This window comes from Galeopterus variegatus, unplaced genomic scaffold, assembly GCF_000696425.1.
Source record: "Galeopterus variegatus unplaced genomic scaffold, G_variegatus-3.0.2 Scaffold536, whole genome shotgun sequence".
NCBI lineage: Eukaryota > Metazoa > Chordata > Mammalia > Dermoptera > Cynocephalidae > Galeopterus > Galeopterus variegatus.
Genome location: NW_007726647.1, coordinates 215,737 through 234,976, shown reverse-complemented (window position 1 = coordinate 234,976; position 19,240 = coordinate 215,737). Strand labels below are relative to the sequence as shown.

Here is a 19,240-nt window from a genome sequence, read left to right as displayed (position 1 = left end):
GCTGCTGCAGGGGGGCCTTAGGAGCCCCCAGTCCTGTGACTGTCTCAGTGTCACCCCCTTTTGGCTGTAGCCACAGCCATAGGGAGGGGTGGCCCCAAGGAGGGTCACCTATAGCCACACACCCTAACCCCAGACACTCTGGCCACACCTGTGCACACACAAGCCCTCACAAAGATGCAGTTGCACACAAATGACGAGATTCAGGAGCAGGCAACTGCACACGGAAGCACGTGTGCACACGCACGCAGGCACCGGTGAGCATGCATGCCTGTGAATGTGGACACATTCTTACGTATGAAGACAGTCACTTGTGTGTTGTTTGTGCAGTGACAAACAAACGCAAGTGCACATACTGTGAAACATCCCCTCCCCCAGGAAAAGCCACCTGGGGCTCCTGGGAGCCTGTCTGTTCAGGCCCTTGTTCAGGGGTGGGGCTGTGGAGGGGCCCTGGGCTGACACCAGCTCAGAGCTTCTGCCCCTGTATGGGATAACCCAGATCCAGAGACCCCATAGAAAGGGGGAGCGAAGGCCATCAGGCAAAGAGTGGCCAAACGCAAACTCTGAACACCAGCTGAGTAGCCAGCACCTTCTCCTGCAGGACTGGGGAGACCCAGAGGGTGATCTGAGTGTGTAGGGGTAGAGGCTCTGGTCCTCAGTGGAGTCTCTTGAGAGTCAGAAGCAGCCACAGGACCTGCCATCCTTCCTCAGGGCTACCTCAGGGAAGTGCAGGGGGGTGTGATCCACACCCTGACCACTCCAGGCCCAGGGCTGGGTCTGAGAAAGCAACAAGCATCAGGTGACAGGGTCTGGACAGGTGGAGGTACCCGGGGCAGATTTCTTTCCCCACTTGCCAGCTGTGTAGCCTTGGGTAAGTTATTTAACCTCCCAGAGCCTCAATATCTTCATCTATAAAATGGGGACAATAATAGAAGCCTCCCTCAGAGGGCTGTTACAAATGTCAAAGAATAACCCAAAGACATTTAGCTAATTACTAGCTCCCTGTTTACTTCTGTACAAGGACATGTCCCCTTAGACTGATTTCATCCCACAATGATAAAAACAGGATTTATATAAGAGAGAGGGAGGATAAAAACTTTAAAGCCAGGCACAGTAAATCTTCTATGCACCTTTTTTGGGTAAACTGATTAGCTGGCATCTTGCAGTGTGGTCAGTCAGGGCATTCAGTCCTGGCTTAGGCCAGCTATGGATACAAAGATAAGTGTTTCAATTTACACATTCTACAGGCAACCTTGAGAGCTTTGCTTGGTCCCTGTCACATCTGCTGAGGCCTGCCACCAGCACCCCCAGCCTAGTTTGACTAGGTCTGCTCCATTCCCTCATTAGAACCTTCTTCAGTTTTAGAGTTTAAAAGTGTCACGTGCTTAGAGCAGCTGCTGGCACACAGTAAGCACTCAATAAACATTAGCTCTTAGTATTCCCTCTATTAGTTCAACAAATACTTGTTGAGCAGCTCCTCTGCCCTAGTATGGAGGTCCTGATCTCCAGGAACTCCCAGGCCAGCTGGGGAGAGGGACTCATCACAGGTCACCATTCATTCAGCCAGTCCACCACTGGGTAGTGAGTGAGTGACAGCTGCATGCCAACCTCTCCAGGCCTGGGAGTGGCCTGGAGGTGAATCTGCCTTCTTCCTTCTCTCAGGGAGCTCCCAGTCCAGTCAGAGAGGCGTGGGAAACGGAGGGCCATGATGAGGCCGAGGGGTGGGGGAAGGATATACAGACAGACTTCAGCACCACAGAGACTCCCCCAACCCCCACCCTCATCCCTGCTGCAGCTCCCAGGCTCCGTTCCCAGATCTGGGTGGGGGAGGGGCTGTCAGGGAGCCATGTGTCCTTCACATCTCCCTGAGATAAAGGGGCAGGAAAAAGCACAGGAGACCCTGGGGAAAGGATTTTTAAGGGAGATGGGGTTTTCAAAAGGGCCAAGGACTGGGGCTTTGAGGGATCTAACCTAGGTGGGCCAGGTGTGGAGTAGGGCAGGCCGGTCTGTCCAGATTGGTGCCTGTGGCCCTCCCATCCTGAGGATGATCTCCCTGTCCCTCAAGCAGATGGGCAACAGGTGGGCTGGATAACCAAGGTCCCTACCCAGACCACAAGGCAGTAGTTGGCGGGGAGAGTGCAAGTGCCATGGAGGGTCAAGGGGCAGGGGCAAGTACAGAAGCAAGTGGTGGAGTGACCTGGCCATGAGGACTCTCCCTGGCCACACCCAGGCAGGTGCTGTGGGTCTGGGTACTCAAGTTCTAGCACTGACAGGTGAGGTGACATGGATGTGTTTTGGCCACTGTCCCCAAGGGAGCCTCTGGTGCACCACAGCTGAGCTGGGCAAGGTTGCAGCCTGGCTCAGGCTGACTCAAACACATTCCATTGCCACTGGCCCCTCCCCTGCCCCCAGGAGCCCAGAGCAGGGAGGCCTCCAGCACGGGTGCTCCTCTGGGCCCCCCACGACCAGTGGCCAGAACCAGCCTCTCCTCCCTTCGTTCCCCAGCAAACCCACGGACAGCTGTTAGCACCAAGTCTCTGCCTGCCACCCCCTCTCCGCAAGTGCCTTCACATACTCTATCCAGCACGGGTGCTCCTCTGGGCCCCCCACGACCAGTGGCCAGAACCAGCCTCTCCTCCCTTCGTTCCCCAGCAAACCCACGGACAGCTGTTAGCACCAAGTCTCTGCCTGCCACCCCCTCTCCGCAAGTGCCTTCACATACTCTATGTCTCCTAGTCCCTGAGCCTTGCATATACACACAACACACTTATACACACACACAATACACACATCACACATTCAGGCACCACATGACACACACAGCATACATGCACACACAACTCACACAGGATACACAGACACATAATACAAAACATATACATGCAGACCCCACACACAACTGATACAGAACACAATCACACACAAACACACATGCACACACAGAACACTTTCTTCATGTTTTTACTTTCTCAATTTTACAAAATTGAAATGAAAAGGGACTCTTAGGTTTGAGAGAATTGGCCCCCTCTCCACCACATCTTTCCCAGTGGCCAGCCCTTATGGCATTTGAGAAGCTGACCCCAGGTCCTTATGCTGGTTTTAGCCCAGTCACTTCCTGCCCCTCATTTTGTGGGCTGGCCATGCCACACACCCTCCCCTCTGCCACCCCTCACCTGGAAGAGCTGCCTAGGGCTCTCCAGCCCCAGGTCTAAGGGGCTCCCTAGCCCTCCACCCTTCTTGCCATCCCCACATGCAAAACTCCCTGCAGATCCCACTGTGTTGGGGGCACCCAGGGAACATCTTGCTGTTGTGTGTGAGTCCCACCTCTCTGGGCTTCTGGAGTCTGGGGTCTGTGGCTCTCCACCAGCCTCTCTTTATAAGCAATTCAATGAGCCAGGCCCTTGTCATAGAGTGAGTCACTAGATCTCCCCAGAATGCAATGAGGCCAGAGCCAGCAGTATGCCCACTTTACAAATGAGGAGCTGAGGCCCAGAGAAGTGGATCACACCAGCGGTGAAGCTCAGGCTCAAGTCAGTTGGCCTGGGGCCAAACCACCCTGTCTACTTCCTTGAACCATTCTCTTCGAGCCTCACGAGGGCACCAGGTGGATGGCCGGCCTGGGCCGGTCTCAGCCAGCCATGGTGTGGGTGATCTGGGTTCTCGCCCCTGCAGGGCAATCAGTTCCAGAAGCTTATGGGGCTAACCTGACTACTTAACCTCCTTGTACATCAGTTTCCTCTTCTCCCAACTGGGGATAACGGCAACACCTTCCCTGTGGGTTAGAGTGACATTAAAGAGTTAATCCATGTACATGCTGGCTACCGTGATTAACTTACTCCTAACAATCGCTGACTCCACCTCTGAGAGGCGAGGACACTGCTTGGCTCAGGTACCCTTCCCTCCCCGACTCTAACCTCTAGTGCCCATGATCCCAACCACAGCCCTGACCCAGCCCCCAAACCATGCAATAGGCACCATTCATGCTTCTCAGAGTCAGGGACCACTGATACGGGTCTCTGTGTCATTCTGCGTGGGGTGTGTTGGGCTGTCCTTGCTGCTGCCTCTGGGCCAGCCTAGACAGTCTGTACACTCAGGAGGAAGCTCACTGCCTAAGTGTAGTCTCTGTTCCCTTCCCAGGACTTGCTCAGCACCTTCCTCCCCCTCCTCAGCTGACCCTGTGGCTGGAGTTGGGATCAGCAGGGGCTCCAGGAGCTGTCTTGTCACTGATTACAGTCACAAAGTCCCTTCTACCCTCCAGATGCTTCCTCCCAGCACATACATGAACAGGCCCCCATAGATATGGCCCGAACACATACGGCTCCCCAAGACTCTGGGGGCCTCATACTAAAGGGGGACTATAAGAGGTTCCTAACCTCTCAGGGGCTGGGGGTATGTTTCAGGGTACCCCTCCCCGTTACGTAGCTAGGGCTGAGGGCTTGGCTGCCCCATCCCAGAGTGAGGGCCCTGCCTTGCCCCTGGAACCCTGGCTGATTAGGAATATTCCTGTCTTCCTGTCTGCCTCCACTCTGCCATCGAGAGGATGCCAGCCACTCCAAGTACCCACTCAAGCCTTGCCAAGTGACCGTGCATCCTTCCAATTGGACAACTCCCTATGGGAAAGGGCTAGGGTATGGGGTCCCTCTTAGCCACACGTACCATGCCAGTTCCAGTCCCACTAGGCAAGTCAGTCCTCCCTCAGGTACTTATACCTGGTCAGCCAGGACTCTCAGCATGATGAAAAGGGTCAGGGCAGGAGACTCGATGGGTCTGCCCTGAGACAGCCCTCGGGAGTCCATGGAGCCGAGATATGAAAGAGTGTGTGTGTGTGTGTGTGTGTGTGTGTGTGTGGCTTTGTGGTGGGGGCAGGGCTTAAAGCCTAGAGAGGCTGGAGGGGCCACCCGGAAGGCTTCCTGGAAGAGGGGAGTCCTGGCTAGCAGTGAGAGGGAGGCACAGGCTCTCTAGGGGCCAGAAAAGGCAGGCTGAAGTGAGGGCCAGGTGTCCCTGTCTGAGCCTATGTTAGCGGCCACCCCTTCCTCCCCACTACACCCCCCATCCTCCCTCCCCCTGTCCTCCGTGTGGCTCCCTGCGGCCAGCAGCTCTGCAGCACTCGGCTCTGCTCCACTCCACTTAGCTCTGCTCCAGGAAGGCCACCTCCTCCCTGCCCTCCTCCCCCTCCTCTTCCCACTGTCACTTCGCCACTCACCGCTCATAGCCTCGAAGGGGTGGGGACCCCAGGACACACCCCACCGTGGCCCCAGAACTCGGCTGGCCGGACGGACGCGCAGGTGGACACAGGACCCTGGAGCCAGGAGGTAGGCAGTGTGCCAGGGTGCCTCACAGCCTCTTCAAGGTCAGTGCCAGCTGGGGAAGCAGCCACTCTGGGTCCCTTAAGACCTGAGGGGCCCAGGACAGGCCCCTCATCCCAGATCACAGGCCCCAAAGTGGGTTTACTCCAGGTGCACCTGAGGCAGGCAGGACCAGGGGAAAGGGGACACCCTTGTGTCCACAGGCTGGCCCAGGTCCGGGGGTCTATCAGAAGAGGCCCCAGGCTGGGGGCCAGCTCCTCACAGAGGCCTCACTGGGGACGCCCTGCACCGGCCATGGGGAGCTAAAATTGGAAAGTGCCGAGTGGGAGGCAGCTGACAAAGCTATTTCGCGGGCTCTTCACCATGCTCCGGTTTCAAGCTCCTGCTCCATTAACCTGATCCCCAGGGCCTCCCTACCCCCACCCAGCTGGTAAGGAGGTTCCTCGGCCCTCAGGTGGCAGTGCAGAAGTCAGGTGGCAGCCCCTGGCATGGGCAGTGGCAGAGATGGTCTTCTCTTATCTTCAACTCCAGAGGAGTTTGCTGGTCCTGAGGGGAGGCAGACAGATGCCTGTCCCAGGTTCACTGTGTGACCTTGACGGTCCCTGCCCTTTTCTGGTTCTTGACCACTTCATCTGTATAATGGGGAGTATGTCGACTGTGGGGGCCCAGGAGAGCTGGCTGCAAGGCTCTCCTGGGAGGATTTAGGGTGGAAGACAGGGCCATACCAGCCATCTCTTGGGCCAGCTCAACCCAAGAGGGCACCTAGACCCTCTTTAGTCTAGTCCCTCCCTTTAATTTGGGCCCTGAGTCTGTACCCACGGAGCCCTTGGGAAGACCTTGGGCCAAGCTAAAGCATGGTGGGAGGGACATAGGTGCTAGCTGAGACCCCAGGGATGGCCCAGCAGGACTCCTGGGGACAAACTAGGCCCTGGCAGGAGGGAGTGTCTAGGCTTGCCCTGGGCCTGATACCGGTCAGCACCCTGGACAGCAGCCAGACCCTCCCCCTTGCACTCCTGGCCCTGCCTGGCCGCACATCCGTTCCTCCAGGGCACCTCCTCAAATAGCACAGCCTCCAGCCAGCATCCGGGGCCTGAATACACAGAGCACTGAGAGAGTGGGACAGTGTGGTCACAGACACAGGCAGGACTGGGGATGAGGCAGGCTCCAGCTCAGGGGCTCATTGTGGGAATGGAAGTCAGTGACAGGCTGGAGGCTCAGTGAGAAAGGTGGAAGCTTGGTGCTAGGGGCAGGACCTGGGGAAGTCACAGGATTCTTTCCTTCAGGAAAGTAACAGCAGTTCAGGAAGGGGAGGGGGAGTCAGAGAAGGGGTCTTGGACAGGGATGGAGCTTTATCAGGAGCTGAGGGAGGCTCACTGAGGGGTATGGGGACTCTGGGGGCCAGAAACCTGATTGAGGTGATGTAGATAGGATGTCTCCACATGAAGGTCATGAAGGGCCTTGGCATAGGGTGGGGAGCAGCCCATCCAAAAGGTATAAAGGAGTAAATGAAGGCAAGGAAGGCAGGCTGAGTGAAGACTATGCTTTCAAGAGGCTTTAGTTGGTGGGGTGGAACCAGAGCAGCAGCTAGGATGGGGCACCGGGTATTGGGCAGCCTGGAAAGAGAGGGGCACACAGAGGCAGGGAGAGGGATGGCACAAGGTCCCCAAAGGACAGGTGGGGCAGTCATTCTTCAGTGTGGGGTCCCCACCACCCCAGTGTAACCACGAGGTGGGACTGGGCAGTGCTGCAGGCTGCAGTTCCCTCACCCAACCTCTTTCCCAGCCCTGTCCAGGCTATGGGCATCAAGACAGCGTTGCCTGCAGCTGAGCTGGGCCTCTACTCCCTGGTACTGAGTGGGGCCCTGGCCTATGCTGGCCGGGGCCTCCTCGAGGCTTCACGAGGTAACAGCTGGGCCCCGGGGCAGGGGAGTGGGACCCTTCTTGCCCTGGGGCCCTCAGGATTCCCACCAGCAAGGCCAGAAACTTAGAGGTTCCAAATCCAGGGTATTCCCTAGGCTCTGAGAATTGGGCTGAGCAAGGCACAGTCACAGGGACACAGAGATGCAGAGACACTGACAGAGACATGGACACAGAGCCATACACAGGGGTAGATACTCAGATACTCAGGGATACAGTCAGAGACCTGGACCCAGATACACAGAGAGATCCAGAGAGAAACAGACACAGAAAGAGAGAGACCCTGACCAGCTCCCTTCTCCCCAGGGTAGGGGGCAGCCTTGTCCGTGGGAGCAGGCAGGGGAGGGGATGTGAAAGGTACCTTCCCCTGAGACCACCCTCTGTTCTCAGATGGGGCCCACAGGAAGGCCTTCCGGGAGTCTGTGCGACCTGGCTGGGAGTACATTGGCCGGAAGATGGTAGGTCCCCCACAGCCTGGGGTCCCTGCCTGGGGTCCCTGACCTCTAGCAAATCTCTCCCCTCTGAAACCCTGCCGCACCCTCCACTATTCCAGATGTTCTCTTGTAACAGAGGGTTCACAGCAAGAGGGTCTCTGGCTTGAGCTTCACCACCTTCAGCTCTCCACTGGCCCCTTGTATGTCCTCCTGGGACATCAAGCCAGCCCAGGCTCTGCTCATTTAGGAAATGGGTCCCATGAGTCAAGATGTGCTTCAGCAGGGGCCTCCAGCACCACCCTTCCCAAGAACAGAGCAGTAATGGTGGGATGTCAGGCAGTGTGCTGAGTAGAGGAGGAGCTTTGAGGGCCAGGGCAGCCCATGCTGTGCTCTCATTCCTCTCTACCTATCGGCCTGGGTCCCTACCTGGGAGGGGAATGCAGGGACCTGCAGCCACTGTTCTCATCTAATGCAGAAGGAGAACATGGGGGCTGGAAAGGTGCTGGGGCTCTGATCAACCCAGGTGCCAGTCAACCAGCACCTCCCCCACCCTAACCTGCCCTTCCTCCTTCCACCCCCACCTGCCCAGGACGTGGCTGACTTTGAGTGGGTGATGTGGTTTACCTCCTTCCGCAACATCATCATCTTTGCCCTCTCTGGACATGTGCTGTTTGCTAAACTCTGCACGATGGTTGCCCCCCAGGTGAGCTAGACATGGGCTACTCAACATCCCCCTTCCAGCTCCTTGTTAGCCACAAGAATTGTGGGAAATCCATACCAGGGTCCCACCCCCATTTGTATGGATAAGTAAACTGAGGCCTTATATCGCTGTCCACAGCTCCGCTCCTGGATGTATGCTGTGTATGGAGCCCTGGCCGTGTTGGGCACAATGGGCCCTTGGTACCTGCTGCTGCTGCTTGGTCACTGTGTGGGCTTCTATGTGGCCTCACTCTTGGGCCAGCCCTGGCTCTGTCTTGGCCTTGGCCTGGCCAGTCTGGCCTCCTTCAAGATGGACCCCCTAATCTCTTGGCAGGTATGCACTGGGGTGGAGGGTGCCAGGTTAGGATCCTAAACCTCTCACTTCATTCAAAGTATCCCTAAGAATCCCCAAGCATTTCCTTCCCTTTCCCACCTGTCTTCAAGCCTTTGTGTATGGCCTGTACACAAGGTGGTCAGTCACCTGCATTGTGGCAGGGACATCTCCAGTTCATCCCTCACTCTATCACATTGCTGGGATAGAGCAATGCCCAGTGTTAACTGGCTCTGGATGAGAAGAGTCAGGACCAGGCTGGGCCCCTGTGGGAAGCTGGGGGGCTTTTCCCAGAGATGGCGGGCATCCTGGTGAGCTGGTGGCCTGTTCTCTCCCCTCCAGAGCGGGTTTGTAACAGGCACTTTTGATCTTCAAGAGGTGCTGTTTCACGGAGGCAGCGGCTTCACAGTGCTGCGTTGTACCAGCTTTGCGCTGGAGAGCTGTGTGCACCCTGATCGCCACTACTCCCTAGCTGACCTGCTCAAGTACAACTTCTACCTGCCTTTCTTCTTCTTTGGGCCCATCATGACCTTTGATCGCTTTCATGCCCAGGTGAGGGGAGACCCTGTGGGCTCCGAGAACATGGCTGAATCTCCCTTTCGGCCAGTGGCTCCCATCTCAGAACTTCCCAGCAGGCTGCATCCCCATGCTCGGGCATGATTCCAGGATAAAGGCATGTCTGCCCTCCCTCCTCAGACCCCAGGAGGGGTCCACATTCCCCCTCCAACAGGGATCACAGGGTAGAGACATGTCTCCTCCCTCAGACAGGGCTCTTAAACCATGGATGTTTCCCTCCCGATCAAATGGCGCTTCCAGAGCAGAACTGGGTCTCCCCTGGCTGGCTGTCAACCCTCCCCAGACTCCAGAGTGGTCTGTCTCCAGCCTCAGGCAGGACTCCTGGATGAAGCCGTGGCTCCTCCCACCCCAGGCAGTTGGTGACCGCACCTCAGAGGGGCTCCTCTGGCAAGGCTTGCCTCCCCCCTCAGACACTCGGCATCCCGCAGGTGAGCCAGGTGGAGCCAGTGAGGCGTGAGGGCGAGCTGTGGCGCATCCGGGCCCAGGCGGGCTTCAGCGTGGTAGCCATAGTGGCTGTGGACATCTTCTTTCATTTCTTCTACATCCTCACCATCCCCAGAGACCTCAAGTTCGCCAACCGCCTCTCGGACAGCGCCCTGGGTGGGTCTCTAGAACGGGGATGGGGGCTGGGCTGCCACCCCAGAAAGACAGACCCTCTGCACTCCCAGCGCTTCACAGCTGCGGAAGCTGAGGCCCCATGGGCACGGCGCCTACTGTGCTGGGGAGTGGGGCCTCACTCTGAAATGCGCCCTACTTAGCTAAGCTGTGCCCGGAGGTGGAGCAGTGTCCCACCCAGCCCGCCCCACTTCACTGGGGCTGTGGCTGTGGCTGATTCCCACAACCTGGACGGGGACTCCATGGGGCAGACTGGGCCCGGTGCCTCCCCTAGGAAGTGGCAGGGCGGCACCTCCATTGGGGCAAGTCCAAGAGCAAGGACCTCCCCCAGGACCTGGGGAGAGAAAGTGTCCCTGAGGGAGGACTGGGCTCGGAGCAAGATTTGGGGATTTCCAAGGGAGGCCGATGAGATGCATCCCAGGCAATGATGGCACCCTGTCCCCAGCTGGCCTAGCCTATTCAAACCTGGTGTACGACTGGGTGAAGGCGGCTGTCCTCTTCGGCGTCGTCAACACCGTGGCGCGCCTCGACCACCTGGACCCGCCGCAGCCTCCCAAGTGCATTACTGCGCTCTACGTCTTCGCGGAAACGTGAGTGCCACCAGGGAGGCTCGTCCCCGGGATCCCGCCTTCCCTTTGCCTCTTCCCCATGCCCCAGGAGCCCTGTACCTGGCAGATCACACCCATCTGCTCTCCCTCCACAGGCACTTCGACCGGGGCATCAACGACTGGCTTTGCAAGTGAGTTGGGGGCAGGAGGAAATGGTCACAGACATCCTGCTAGGTGTCTGAGCAGGACATTGCTGAGATTGGTCCACATTTTTAAAGATCATCCCTGGGCCAGAGGAAGAAAGGAGGGCAGTGAGCAGGTTCTGGCAGAGGTCTAGGTGAAAGACATAGAGGTTTGGATGTGGGTGAGGGCCCTGGAGGTGGAGAGTGGAGGTGGGAGTAGAAGCACACAGCAGGCGGCCTGGACAGGACTTGGCTGTGGAGTGGGGGTATCGGGAAGGAGAGGAAGGTGACTCCCAGATTCCTTTCTGCAGTCTAGGAAGATGGAAGGGGTGTTTCCAGAGGGGGTTCAGTTTGAGAAATGTCTGGTTGGAATCTAGGCGACATCCTTGGGAGATTCGGGGAGGCAGTTGGGTCTGAGGTTCAGAGAAGTCTGGAGGACTGATGGAACTCAGCATCATGAGTGTGGGTGGGTGGTCTGTAGGCCTTGGAGTGGATAAGTCCCATGGGGATAGAGTAGAGTGAGAAGAGGAGAGAGGAGGATGGCTGGGATTGAGCCTACGAGGGTTCTGGTGGGAGAGAGAAGGAAGAGCCAGAAGGCACTGAAAGGAGTGATCAGAGCAGAAGTCCCATGGGGATAGAGTAGAGTGAGAAGAGGAGAGAGGAGGATGGCTGGGATTGAGCCTGCGAGGGTTCTGGTGGGAGAGAGAAGGAAGAGCCAGAAGGCACTGAAAGGAGTGATCAGAGCAACGGGGGAAGAATCAAGGCCATCTGGCACCCTGGAAAGCAAGGGAGGACCATCTAGGCATGGTGGGGGCAGCTAGGTGAGACACTGCTGGGGACCAAAGAAGCTGGAGACGGAGGATTAGTGTTGTGACCAGGAGGTTTGAGCCTTTCACTGGAGAGGCAGGGGCAGGTGAGGAGTGAAAGGAAACTGAGGAACTACAGGGGAGTGTGTGGACGACTCCTGGAAGAGGCCTGGGACTGAAGGGGAACGACAGAGGAGTGGCTGAGGGAGAAGTGGGGTGTTATAAAGATGGGAGATACTGGGACGTGCCTGGTGCTGAGGGGAATTATTCAACAGAGAAGATGGTGATGCAGGATAGACAGGTGATTAATGGAGTGATGTCCCTGAGGAGGAAGCAGGTGTGGCATTGGCTTTGGGAGGAGAAGAGAAGCCACTGTAGATGCAGAAGGAAGGCAGGTTAGTGTAGAAAAGTAAGGGATTCCAATGGAAGGCTTTGGTCTTCTCTGTGAACTAGGAGGCAAGGCCATCAGCTGAGAGATGCAGGGTTGAGGGCATGGAGGGAGGCGGCGTCTGTGCCTCCGTCCCCCGCCCGCCTGGATCCCCCACCACACCCAGTCACAGCTGCGGGAGAGAGAAGGGTGCAGCAGTCATTGCAGAGCACGGGAGAAAAGCTGACAAGAGAAACCTTGGTGTCGAGAGCCCAGGTGGGGTTGGAGGTAGCAAGTTTATGGGCTCCAGTATGTGAGGAGGTGAGATTCTCCCCATCAGGGATTAGCTGCTTGGGTGCAGATGTGGAGAAAGTAGGTGACTGGACTCTTCTAGGTGGGTGAGAAGGAAGAAGTGAGAGATAAGAATTTTTAGGTTATTTATAGTAATGATTCATTCAATATAAGCCTGTTAAGGAGGATAGTGAAGATGGGAGAGTCACAGGATCAGTGGGACTGCAGAACTGAAGCTGGGAGGCCAGAAGGTCGGGAGGAGCTGGGCAAAGAGTGGGAATTAGGCAGGAGGGAAATTTCGAGTGGTGACAAAGTTGGGGTGTGGCCCTGGGAGTGGGCGGCTGAGGTGGAGTGGAGAAGAAATTGTTAGCAATAAGGAGGTCAAGGAACGGAGAGGCCAGTTATTCAGTGGGTCTTCCACAGAAATTATTTAACGTATATTTATTGAGCACCCGCTATGTGCCAGGCCACTGTTCTAGGCACTGGGGATTCAGCAGTGAACATGGCAAAGACCCTGCACTCATGGAGCTTACAGACTAGTGGGGAGAAACAGACCATAAACAGGTAAACAAACATAAATAAGATAATTTTAGAGAGTGGTAAGTGTTATGAGGAAAATAGAACAGTGTAATGGGATAGAAGTTGACCACAGGGTAGCAGCTTCTTTTGGTGGGGTCTGGGCGGGCTTCTCTGGATGATATTTGAACTGAGACAAGTGATAAGGATATCCGGGGAAGGGAATCCCAGGTAGAAGGAACAAGTGCAAAGGCCTTGAGCACACACCAGCTGTGTGTGTCTGAAGGCCAGAAAAGCTCATAAGGCCAGCACAGTGAATAAGGGGCAGAGTGGTGGGCGAGGAGGTCACCGAGGGAGGCAGAGCCAGGCTGCAGGGGATCTTCTAGCCATTGTAAGCAAGTTAGTTTATTCTAATAGTAATGGGAAGCTATTGATGGGGGTTAATCGTGGAAGTGGTATGACCTGAGCTATACTCATAAAAGATGCCTCTGGCTGCTGTGTGAAGAATGGACTGTAGGAACAGGCAGAAGCAGGAAGATGACTTAAGAGGCTCTTGCAATAACCTATGTGAGCAGAGATGATCACCTGGACCAGGGTGGTGGTGGAGGTGGGGAGCAGTGGTCAGGACTGAGCAGAGCTAATAGGATTTGCTGGCTTGGATGTGGGTGATAAGGGATCTTGAGAATCCAAGATAGCGCCAAGGCTTTTATAGCCTGAGCAACTGGATGGATGGTGGAGCCATTAACTGAGATGGGATGGAACAGGTTTGGGCAGGGCTGGGCCAATCAGTCATTCCAATGAAACATCTTGTAGCAGCTGGACATACAAATCAGGAGAGAGACTGAACTAAAGACAGATTTGGGGGTTATCAGCATAGAGAGAGTATTCAATCTTGGGTCTGGATGAGATCGTTTGGGGAGTGAATGAACATAGCTAGAGAAGACATGAAGTTGGAGGCTGAGCTCTCCACAAATTTGAAACTGGGGAGAGGAGAAGAAGCAGACATCTGAGGTTGGGAATGTTGAACGCACTCAGGGTGGTGGTGTTGAGGGCTGCCCCTGTGTGTATCTTCTCCCCATCTCATACCTGCCCTTTCCCACATTCCCATCGGCCCCTTCTCCCATCTTTCCTGCAGATACGTGTATGACCACATTGGTGGGGAGCACTCCACGGTGATCCCAGAACTGGGGGCCACAGTGGCCACATTTGCCATCACCACTCTGTGGCTCGGACCTTGTGACATTGTCTACCTGTGGTCATTCCTTAACTGCTTTGGCCTCAACTTTGAGCTCTGGGTGCAGAAGGTGGCAGAGTGGGGGCCCCTAGCACAAATTGAGGTGAGGAAGGAAGGGCTGGGGCTGGATGGGCTGCGTCATGGGAGGGATGGCACTACTGCCCCCAGCTGAGAATTTTCTCACCACCAACCTTAAGGTTGTCAGTGCAGTGGCTCAACCTGTGGGAATCCGGCCCTCCCTACCTTCTGTGGAACATGGAGCACCAGGGCCTGGCTGTGTTGGGCAGGACTTCCCCTCTCTCTGGACCTCAGTTTTCCCATGTTTAACAAGGGAGAGCTGGCCTGGGACTCCCAGAGACCCAGGCATATCCCCATAACCTGAGTGGCCATGTGGGCAAGGCCACTGAGCAACCATCTCCTCTTTCCTTTTGGGCCTCCTGCCCCACTGCCAATGCTTTCCTGGACCTGGCAGGCCTCTCTGTCAGAGCAGATGTCCCGCAGGGTCCGGGCTCTCTTTGGGGCCATGAACTTCTGGGCCATCATCATGTACAACCTTGTGAGCCTGAACAGCCTCGAGTTCACAGAACTGGTCGCTCAGCGCCTGCTACTCACAGGTGAGGGACAGGGGTGTGGGGATACTGAAGGTGCCAAGCATCAACCTTGAGGACCGTGGCCTTCTGAAATGCCCCCTACCGCACCCCAACACCCCAGCAATGCTTCTGGGAGGGCCAGTCAAGTAGGGAGAGCACTGGGAAGAGGAGTCATTGAGGATGGGGTGCTGCTCTAGGCATTGGTGACTTCATCCCCACACAGGGTTCCCCCAGACAACAATGGCCATCCTGTTTGTCACCTACTGTGGCGTCCAGCTGGTGAAGGAGCGTGAGCGAACCCTGGCACTGGAGGAGGAGCAGGAGCAGGACAAAGAGAAGCTGGAATAGGTGGAAGTGGGTAGAGGGATGGGCTCTGCTCAGCTATTCCTGGGGCCCAGGCCCAGGCTGGGCCAGATGAGGCCTGACTGATAGAATAAAAGACTTTTCTACCATGGCTTGGCTGTTCCCTGCCCCTTCTCCCAGCAGTCTCCTGGCTCTCATGCTGGATGAGGAACTGGAGGTTCTAGGCCTCAGAGAAAGGGTCACACACAGTGTGGAGGAGATAACCACATGGAGGGCAGAGACCACCGACTTTGGCAACCCAACAGCAGAACACTGAAGGCTGAATCTTCAAACCACCTGGTTACTGACTCTTGGAGCACCTGATTCCAGACCCTGAGTGGCTTGCTCGGAAGGCACTTTATTCTTCTTAAAGAAGGAGATTTATCCATGCAGCAAAGTGAGCTTGATGGGGACACTCCCATCTCACAGGCAGGGAGACAGAGTCCTGTAAGAAACTTACCCAGCTCACACTACCAGGCTGGGGCAGGGCCAGGATGCAGCCTGGGACACCTCCCTGTGGATCTGGTTCCTGGAGCAAGAACACCCAGGGGGATAGGGTGACACTGGACAGGCCTCAAATTTCTCATCCCCGCCTAAAAGGCTAGGCCTGGGCAGCGATTTCTCTTCCCTGGCTGAAGCAGCCCCTTGGCACCATGACAGGATTCAGGTGGGCTCTGGCCTCTTCCAGCCTCCTACCTGGAGCCCCCACAAGGCCAGACGTGTGAGGGCCACAGGATGGGAGGGTGCTGAATTCAAGCCTCTGGGCTGGTCACATCTTGGTCAGGCGCAGCACATTGAGCCTCACAGGAAGGAAGGTGGCACCGGCCGCGTAGGCGATCTCCCGCAAGACGCCCTCCCACTTCTTCTCATCCTCGTTATACCTGGGGGTGGGGGAGAGTGAGTCCAAGGATGGGGAGCTTGGTCAGCCAAGTCCCAAGTGGGACCCAGCAGAGGGGTGGCTGCGTTTATTAGGCCCATCTCCCGGAAGTGCCCCCCCATCTCTAGGTAGATCTGCTCCTAGAAAATTCCCATGCTTTGGGAAAGGGGACCCCTACAAGACCTTCCCCCAAAGAACACCCACCCCACACCCCAGGAAGGGCCACCCTCCCTGGGTAAAAGACCACCTCTCAAGGATCCTCACAATACTAAAAGTCTACTCCCTCCAGGAAGGCCTGCACCCCCCACACACCAATTCCCTCCTCTTGAGAATTTCCATACTCATCACCCAAGAAGTCCCCCCAAGTCCCACTTTCCCAGCAGTGCTGCTCCCTAGAGGCTGCCTGAAGTAGTGAGGATGACTGAAAGCTCAGGGGATGCCCCAATGAAGCCTCTTTCCTCCATTCCCATGAAGGACCAGCCATGGAAAGCAATGGCTCTGAGAAGCTGGGGTCCAACTACTTCCAGCCCTAGCCTCAGCTCTCCCTCAAGAACAAGCACCCAGAGGCAGGGAAGATGGAAGGCCTGGCTGCTACCTGGGCTCAGTTTCTGTGGGTCTGTGCCCTAAGCTGGGGGTCAGCTCCTGTCTGTGACACTGTTGACACTCCACAGTGGGGCATGGTGCCATGTGTGTAAACCCAGACTTTCCTAAACAAACTGGCCAGAAACAGGCTAAGCAGGGTGTGTTCACCGTTCCTTCCCCACTGGACTCCCTGGAAGAGGGATCAGCTTTGCCCCCAGATGAGCTTGCCAGGCACCTCGGTGCCCAGCCACGGGGTTAGGGAGTGTCAGCCTTGCTCATGATTCCCCATTCGCCTCTCTGGGGCCGGGCTCACCTCCAAATGTCGTTGAGTTCCGTGGGGACCAGTTCTCCGGACTCGGTCTCCAGAGTGGCAAAGCCACCAATGGCATAGAGTGTGCCTGCCAGGCTGACCAGGCTGAGCGAGCTGCGCTCCTGTGGGAAGGCCTCAAAGGGGGCCCACCTGGGGGGGCATGAGGAAGTGCATCACCCAGGGGCCTCAGCAAGCCCAGTGGCTGTCCCTGCCACCCCACGCCCACAGCTTCAGTGGCACCCCTTTGAAATCCGAATCCCAGGTTCCCACACTCCCGGCACAACCTCCTGTTCTCCAACCCTCTCAGGAGTGTCTGCCTGTTGCTTCTGTCCCAGGATGAACCTGGCATCCCCTACCCGGCCCCTGGGAGCTCCCACCTGCAGAGCGTCCTTCAGAGCATCCCAACCATGTCCCCTTCCCTTTCCTTCTGGGCTTCACTTCCTTCTCATTCTCTTGCTCCTCTTTCTCTTTCTTGTACCCATGCTATTCCACCCACCTGCCCAGCAAAGGCCAGCATGGATCTCCCCAGTGTCCCTCTTTCTGTCCTGAACTAACTCAGGTCTCCGGGCCCCATCAGGTCCCCAGCATCATCCGAGGCACAGTCCTCTCACTCCTCAGTGGCCATTTATGCCCCCGTCCCCTTGCACTCCTGCTCTAGCCTCATTCTCCCTTCACAGCCCAGTTATTCTCAAGGTGTCTTCACTCCCTAGCTCCTGTAGTTGGGCCTCCGTCCCCACCCTCCAAAACTGCTCTCACGGAGGTCCTCGCCCACTGCAGGGCCCACAGCTCATGCCACCGCTGATGGGACTTTCTTCACCTCCTGCCTCTCCCTTCCCACCTCCTCACACTCCTTCCTGGGTTATGGATCTGCCCCCACCAGCCCTCAGGGCTTGGGCCTCAGCTCCTCCCGCATCTACCCTCTCTCCTGAGGAAGCCTGTCCCCTCCAGGTGTTGACCCCCAACCTCTCCCTCTACCTTGATCCTCTCTCTGCCCCAGTGGGCTCTCTCTGGACACCCCCAGGCACCTCAAATCCACATGTCCTAGCTGGACCTTCACTTTTCCTGCCTAACCCCAATGGTTCCCCTATAAATGCCTTCCACCTCACTTGAAAGCATCCACTTTTCCCTCTCACCCCAAACATCCCATCAGTTGCTAAACCCTATTTTCTTCCATCTCCTAAACTCTTGCTACTCAAAGTGTGGTTCATGGACCAGCAGCATCAGCATCAGCATCACCTGAGGGGTTGTTAGAAATACAGACTCTCAGGTCTCTCTCCATACCTGAGAATCAGAATCTGCATTTGAACATGATCCCTAGGAGACTGATATGCACATTAAGCGTGAAGAGCGCTGGCCTAGGCCTTTCTCCAGCGCATCCCCTCGGCCCCAGCCCTCCTGTACCCCCAGCTCCAGGCCTCCATCACCTCTTGCCACAGCTACACCCCCAAATTCCCTGCCTCCTAGGAAATCCCTAACCTGCTCTCTACATCAGCTGACATGAGGCATCTCAATAAAACACAGATGAGAGCTTAAAATCCACTGGAAGCGTTTCTTTGCCCTCAGGATAAAGTCCTTCAGCCCTGCTTGTCACATCTCCAGCCCCAGCACTGTCACCCCACCTCCTTTCACCCCCATGCTCCATCCAGCCTGAGCAACAAACAGCCTTTGGCACCAACTTCCCTTTGCCTGGGGCATCCTTCTCCCACCCACCCTCACCCTTTTTGCTCACTGAGTCCAACAGAACCTTCACTTGGTCAGCTAAGTCTTCTCTTTCCCGACTTCCCAAGCAGGGCAGCTTCTGTCTGGTTCACCGCTGTATCCCTAGCACCAGGCCAGTGCCTGCTATGAGTGCCTGAACTAGGAACCTGGCATCCCCTCCCCTTTCCCTGGGAGCTCCCTCCTGCAGACCAGGCTGGCCATACCCTTGCCCCACCTTGTGTGGGAAGCCCTCCTCTCCTGATCAAGGTGGGGTGACTATTTCTGTGTTGATGTCAAAATTCATCAGCTGATGTCAAACCCAAGACAGGGGCTATGGCTCCTACCAGGGCAGACATAGAAAGGGCTGACATAGGCCCAAAGCCACACGACTGTCGGGGGCGGGACGGGGAGGGCGTGGCAGGCAAGCGGTCGTACTTGTTGTCTGCGATGCTGTACACCTCTGCCGAACTGGTCAGCCCTGTGTCGGTGACCCCGGCCGCCACAAAAATGCGCCCATCATGGACGGTGGCCCCAAAGAGTGAGCGGGCGGTCTGCATGGGTGCCAGCTCCTTCCACTCGAACTTCTTGGGGTCATAGACGCACAACCTGTTGAGGCACTTCCTGTGCAGTGGGGGGCAGTGAGTGAGTGGAGGGAAGCAGGGCCGCCCCTCCCCGGCCGCCCGACGACCCCTGACAACCTCGGACAGGTTCTGCTTCTCCCACCTACAACCCTGCTGGGGCAGACTCACCCCGGCCCGAGCCTCACCTGTCGCTGCCTTTGCCGCCAATGACGTAGACAAGGTCCATGTGGGAGAGCACCGCGTGGCCGTACACGGCGTAAGGCAGCGGGTCCGATTCGCCCCATTTGAACGACCTGGAGGGGACGGGAGCGGGCGGGCGCTCGGCTCAGGCGTGCGCGCACCCCCCGTCTCTGCGTTCACCCACCCGCACGACACACCCCGATACCTCACTGGGCCTCCCCAGAACTCTCCTTCCTCGCGCCCACCCCACCTCCCAGCGCCC

The 19,240-nt window shown here is 56.8% G+C and overlaps 2 protein-coding genes across 3 annotated transcripts in view; one reads left to right on the top strand and one right to left on the bottom strand.

The window, feature by feature from the left end:
• Positions 1-5,094: 5,094 nt before the first annotated feature.
• On the top strand, positions 5,095-14,861 carry HHATL (hedgehog acyltransferase-like). Of its 2 annotated transcripts, none has more exons than XM_008569839.1 (12): positions 5,095-5,347; positions 7,086-7,204; positions 7,610-7,677; positions 8,243-8,356; positions 8,492-8,686; positions 9,026-9,235; positions 9,688-9,859; positions 10,320-10,464; positions 10,578-10,613; positions 13,720-13,921; positions 14,291-14,432; positions 14,632-14,861. In XM_008569839.1, the coding sequence occupies exons 2-12, from the start codon at positions 7,099-7,101 to the stop codon at positions 14,754-14,756; spliced, it is 1,515 nt and encodes a 504-aa protein (XP_008568061.1). In that variant the 5' UTR covers positions 5,095-5,347; positions 7,086-7,098; the 3' UTR covers positions 14,757-14,861. The 2 variants fall into 2 exon arrangements, with proteins under 2 accessions (XP_008568061.1, XP_008568062.1); XM_008569840.1 differs by having other exon boundaries at positions 5,237-5,309; positions 14,632-14,860.
• Positions 14,862-15,088: 227 nt separating this feature from the next.
• KLHL40 (kelch-like family member 40) overlaps positions 15,089-19,240 on the bottom strand; it is a 7,457-nt gene continuing 3,305 nt past the window's right edge. Inside the window, 4 exon segments of the mRNA XM_008569838.1 lie at positions 15,089-15,631; positions 16,523-16,669; positions 18,653-18,838; positions 18,984-19,203. Coding sequence (XP_008568060.1) covers positions 15,520-15,631; positions 16,523-16,669; positions 18,653-18,838; positions 18,984-19,203 — 665 coding nt within the window. The 3' untranslated portion in view covers positions 15,089-15,519.